The 6285-nt window shown below is 35.8% G+C and overlaps 1 protein-coding gene across 1 annotated transcript; it reads left to right on the top strand.

The window, feature by feature from the left end:
* The first annotated feature begins 313 nt into the window (after positions 1–313).
* Positions 314–5144, top strand: LOC132507811 (myelin P2 protein). Its single transcript, XM_060127454.1, has 4 exons — positions 314–450; positions 2376–2548; positions 2762–2863; positions 4116–5144. The coding sequence occupies exons 1-4, from the start codon at positions 378–380 to the stop codon at positions 4164–4166; spliced, it is 399 nt and encodes a 132-aa protein (XP_059983437.1). The 5' UTR covers positions 314–377; the 3' UTR covers positions 4167–5144.
* The last annotated feature ends 1141 nt before the right edge of the window (positions 5145–6285 follow it).

The following is a 6285-nucleotide window of genomic DNA, read 5'->3' as shown; positions in this document are numbered from 1 at the left end:
CATTCATTCATTAATGCTCATATAATTTAATTTGGTAGAGAACTCAACTGATAGACTCTTTTCCAAAGCATTAAGGACCTAAGCACTTCTTAAAAATGTAAGAGCAACCAAAATTTTTTGAAGTTTCAAATAGTACTGTCATTGATTTTTATAAACATTTTTGGAAACTGAAGGAGACATTATGTGAGGTTTTCTTTTGTCCCAGTGGATGATTGAAGAGCCATTCATTGCCCAGTCCTGACACTGCTTTTCCCCATTGGGTCTCTGTGAGAGTCACATGCTGTGGACATCTTTGAAAAGAATCTTCTGAGACTTCAGCATCTCATTTGAGTCTCCTGAATCTCACCTACCACTGTGTTGAATTCTCATCCATCACAATGAGCAACAAATTCTTAGGCACCTGGAAACTTGTCTCCAGTGAGAACTTTGATGATTACATGAAAGCTTTGGGTAAGAAATGTTCTCTGTTGTTCTAATTGAGAGGATCCTTTTTGAGAAAGATGCATGACTATTTCCTTCTAACTCCTTTTCCAGGAGTCTGGGAGTTTGCACAGGTTGAAGTACAATCCTCTTCTGGGATTAATCTTCTGTTGTGTCAATCAGATAATTTATTTGCATTTTATTTGTGGCAATTTTAATAGATTTTAACTCAGATAAGAGCTGCTTAAATGCACTAGAGTGCCCACTGATTTCAAAGGCAGTTTCATATCAATAAGGTTTTCGTTCCAAACCTGGAGGAAAGAAATCTTAGAAGCTTAGTCAACCTATTTTCTGGATTTCCTGAAAGTTAGATCTACAACAACTAAAGTGCTCATGAAATAAAGAGTTGAATATACTAAAGTTAATGGAAAACCTCAATTTAAAATTTTGATGCTTAGCTATACCAGAAGTTTTCTGTCTCTACCTCTAGGTTGTCCGTTATTACAAAACTATGTGGATAAAGATTTTGTAAAAAGTGAATGCTTCATAAAGCAGGATATTCACAGTCTAGGAAAGTTACTGAGAGAAAAAGAAGTGTGTTGTGGCAATGAACTCAAGCTCATTTACACTAACATCAGGCTTTCCTGGAGATGGAACAGTGGATGGAGATGGAAAGTCTAGTCATTATTATAGCAACTTTATTTGCTACTATTTCTAAGGAATTTTCCATAGATATGAGCACAAAAGTGTGAGGAGTCTTTGGAAATGTCCAGAGCTGTATAAATAAGTAGAGAGTGAGGCCAATGACCTCAGATTGCTATGCTCATCAAAGTACTTGTAATTTTACCTGTTCAGAAAGCATATAAGGTATTCTATTTTTAGATAAAATGAGGAAAATCATGTTGTGTTGCCTGGAAAACTATGGGAACTTATGGGAATAGATCCATACCATAAGGTTGGTTAAATTTATGGACTTCACTTTATAGCCAAGGAAGAAGCAAAATACAATATAAGAAAGTCTCAATGAAAAACTCCCTAATTGTGTCATTTTCAAATTTTAGAGTGCATAAGGACACCTGGGGGTGTTGTAGATTCTTAGTCTCTATTGTAGAGGTTTAGTTTGAAAAGCATTGTCCTAAATCATATCAAATAAAAAATGATTAATCAGAATTAGAAGAAAGAGTATCATTCACAATCCTTTATTGGCTCTAGCTCTTCACACTTCTTTATGTATATATAAATGTAAATATATGTATATTTATATATAACTAGTTTTTTCTTCATGTATCTCTCTCATTTGACATTTCTATTTTTCCATGTATTTCTGTAATCTTGGGTAATATAGTAATAATACTTAAGAGTCTAATTTTGTTTTGTTTTCAAATGCAGAAAATTTTTTAAAAATTATTTTGTTTATCTAATGATCATTTGTAATGGTACAGATCATTTTAGGGGCTACAACAAAATTTCAGAAATGAGCTTCTATCAAGGATATGGGAGGAATTCTTTTCTATATCCATAATATACTACTGAGGGAAAAAATCATAGAATAGCATGCATAAGTCATAGTCTCATTTAAAAAATATATCTACAATATTTATGCATACAAACTAAAATGTCTGAAATGATCCATATAAAACTATAAATAGTAGTTTTTAATGGAGCATGGGTTTGGATGTGGTAAAAATAGATGACTTGCACTATTTAAGCTAAACACTTTTAGCTTTAAAATCTGCAGGCATTACTTTTGTAGTAACAAAACTTAAAATATTCAAGTCCGTGGACATGTGTTTCCATTAAGTGATGAAACATGGGAGAAGGTCCTTAGCAGTAAGTGCTATTACCTGCCATCTACACAGCTGAGGCACAGCTGAGCATAAAATATGGCCACCCATAGTCCCTTTAGGTAGAGGTTCTCTTGGTCAACAAAATTCTAACAGTATCTTGATTTTCAGGTGTGGGATTAGCCACCAGAAAACTGGGAGATTTGGCCAAACCAAGAGTGATCATCAGCAAAAAAGGGGATATTATAACTATAAGAACTGAAAGTACCTTTAAAGATACAGAGATCTCCTTCAAGCTAGGCCAGGAATTTGAAGAAACCACAGCTGACAATAGAAAGACAAAGGTAAACTTGTTTCTCTTCAAATTTGGTCCAATCTACTACTTTGAGAGAGAAGATTACTCCTTCTAGTATTCAAAAGGGTAGACCACTCCCTTCTGTTGAAAAATGAACGTGCCTCATAAAACATCTGTTACGAAAATGATTCAATACTGAAAGAACTGCTTGTTTACTCAACCAAAGTCCAAACATGTCAATTATGTAAACCTATCTTTGCAGAGCGTTGTAACTTTGGCAAGAGGCTCGTTGAATCAAGTACAGAAATGGAATGGCAAAGAGACAACAATAAAGAGAAAGTTGGTGGATGGAAAAATGGTAGTGGTAAGAGTAATTTTACTCTAAATACATAAATATAGCCATTTAAATAGAGAAAATGGTTATATTATTTTCAAAATATTCTCTTTTCTTTGCAATACAAATGGATAAGAATAGCTAAGAATAAAATCAGAGTTAATGTTTGGGTGATCTTTGAACTATAAAGACTCATCTACAGGTACTTCAGGTTCAGATTCAAGAATTTAGAAATGATACAACTCATTTGTTATCTTAGAAATAACAACACCTAAAAATGATAAAAAAAAAAAAGTATGGGTAAACCTCATTAATTTAGACACACAAGGAGAAAAGCAAATCTAAGTTTTAAAAGCAAAGCACATCCCCAGTCGATTGTAGAATATTTGTAGATAGCTAAGCATTTTGTTTTCAAGAATCCATGGTAACTTGGACTAAAACATGTCAACAACTCAAGCTGAGGCCATTGGAGACCTTTTGTAGTTGGCAGGTAAAAATGATGACAAAGGTTATATGAGATGACCTCTAACAATTTTTTTAAGTCTCAGGTTCTGTTCTTACTAATCAACACACACATCGACCATAGATAGATTTATGTAGTTCTTGGAACATTCTTTTCCTTAGTACAGAGGAGCGTTATCCTTAGCTCCACAGCAGATTTACATGGGGAGTAAATACCAGTATGGGGGCCCCAATACAGATCAACTGCCTGCACATCTCTTGGGGGAGGAGGAGCCATCAGTATTTTAAATGTTCCCCAGATAAGGCAGATGTGCAGATAGTTTTGAAAACCACTGTTTTAGTAGATTTAAATCTGTGCCAATTATGCATGAAAACTTGCCACTTAAAAAATATACCCCTGGGGCTTCCCTGGTGGCGTAGTGGTTGAGAGTCTGCCTGCCGATGCAGGGGACACGGGTTCGTGCCCCGGTCCGGGAAGATCCCACATGCCGCAGAGCGGCTGGGCCCGTGAGCCATGGCCGCTGAGCCTGCACGTCCGGAGCCTGTGCTCCGCAACGGCGAGGCCGCGACAGTGAGAGGCCCGTGTACTACAAAAAATATATATATATATATATATGCCTCTGATGTAACTTAGATCAGATTTAAAACTGTTTCCCCTGTTTCAATGGTCATGATTCCAAATTCCTGGAGACTGACATACTGATATTTTATTTCTTTCTGAGTTTAATCTTATGAGATTGCTTATGTCTGTTATTATTACAAATTTGCTGTCACCTAGTTTGAGTTTTAGATATTCAATTAATCTCTCTTTTTTTTTAAGGAATGTAAGATGAAGGACGTGGTCTGCACCAGAATTTATGAGAAGGTCTGACAAAGTTGTTTCCTCATTGAAGTGATATTTGATCATTTGATGTTGGAAATCAGCTGTTTCCATTGGCGAGGCCTGACTACACTGCACTTTGTTTGTTTCCGCTTTTGTCTTAATAGATCAGATAAGCAAAGGCCTAAACGGAGGATTAATCTAAATTTCAGTGTTATTTAAACATTTTCAATTTGTATGCACGTCATTACTGTATTAAAGATTAAAGTGTGTATATTGGTCAGACCTAAAGAATGGATAATGTCATTTGATTATCTGTGAAGTTCTAACTTATGCTGTATTTTAAATATTTGAAATGATAGTAAAAGGAAGTAATAGCATAGTAAAAAGAAGTAAGTATATTGATTGGGGTAGCAAACTCAAATGCCTTCAGGGACCAGGAGAGTAATGGGTTTAGAGGATCAGAAGTGAAACAAACTAGAAGAAGGATCTGTTTTACACTGAGGAGTCTAGCTTCAGCTAAAAAGGGCAGCTGCTACTCCAGCCAATTTAAAAACTGAGGGTTAATTTACAGACAGTGAAATTAACAGATATTAAAGATAGAGCTGTGACAAATGCATGCACCCATATAATTCTCATCCTGATCAAGATATAGTACATTTCCCTAATCCCAGAATGTTTTCTCACACTCCTTCCCAGTCAATGTCCTGCCGTGTCCCAGCTCCAACAAAAGCAAGTAGTGATTTAGTTTCTATCACCGTAGACTAGTTTTGCCTGTTCTCAAACTTCATATAAATTGGGTCATACATTATGTGTTCTTTTCTGTTTGCCTTTTTAAAGTCAGCATAATGTTTTTGAAATTCATCCATATTGTTGCATGCAACATTAATTTGTTCCTTTTTATTGCTGAGTAGTATTCCATTGCATGAATATATCACAGTTTACTTATCCCTTCTTCTCTTAAGATAATTGAGTTATTTCCAGTTTTCGGCTTCTATAAATAAAGCTGCTATAAACATTCTTGTATAAGGCTGTTTGTGGAAACATGAGTTCCTTTCCTTTTGAATATTAACTAGGCATGGAATTACTGGGTCCAGCAGATTTTTGACAGGCAGGAATAGAGGACCACTCTGCCCAGGTAACAAAACTATTTCAGATATATTACATGATTGAGCAAATGAGAATATATTTTGATGTTGTTAGGAGCTAGAATTTTCCTTCTGGAAGAAGGCACATACAAGTATGACATAGGGAAGGCAAGAAAGAACTGTGTGCAAATGGATTGGAATAGATGTAAATTCATATGTATGGATATATGTATACACATGCATATATTTCTTAGCTCTATTTACCTTAAGAGCTTACAAGCAAAGACATCTCAGTAGGAATGAGTACACCCAGCACTCAGATCTTGGTGTCTAATATATTCTCCACTAAAAAGAATGATGGTTCCTTGGAGAAATGGCTGATTCTGATGTGAGAGCAGGGTAGGTACAACGTAAGCCTGAAATATCTTTTTATGCCAGAAATTAAGGACGCTTTCCCCAAAAATAATAGAGATATGTCACCAAAATATCAGAGTCAGCTTGAGGGTGCTCTCAATTGGACAAAACTGGGACAATTTGAGAAGAAAATAATAGAGAAAAATTGTAAATTATAGAACATGGGGAGACAAAGAAGAAACCATGAATACGTACTGGAAGAGGGAGAGAGAGAGAGAAGAAAGTATCTTCCTTACAGTAGACTGTCATAGCCTGACTGGTAAATGTGGAAAAGGTGCTGGGATTGGAAAAATTGTCATTTTTTCAACCATCACGGTCAATATTGGCTCAGGCAAGAATTGTCAATGGAGGTAGAAGCCAGAGCAAAATTTTGATTAGGAGCAGGGTATTAGGTTGGTCTTAAAATACCTCCACACAGATTGCTTATTAGTTACAAGGGAACAAATAGTAACCATGCAGTGGAAAAACTGTGCCACCTCTTTACTGAGTAATCAAAATTAACCTGATCAACGAGGGTAGATGAAAACCATGTGCCTTCAAATGTGATACACTGAGAAGGAAGCAACATGGCTTATGCAGTACTCTGGCCTGGAATCCTTATCTAGATCTAATCATGAGGAAACAGCAGACAAATTCCAAATGAGGAATGTTCTATTAAAAAGAGGAGA

Source organism: Lagenorhynchus albirostris, chromosome 17, assembly GCF_949774975.1.
Source record: "Lagenorhynchus albirostris chromosome 17, mLagAlb1.1, whole genome shotgun sequence".
NCBI lineage: Eukaryota > Metazoa > Chordata > Mammalia > Artiodactyla > Delphinidae > Lagenorhynchus > Lagenorhynchus albirostris.
Note: the sequence above shows the minus strand (reverse complement) of the source record. Positions and strands in the feature narration are given on the sequence as shown.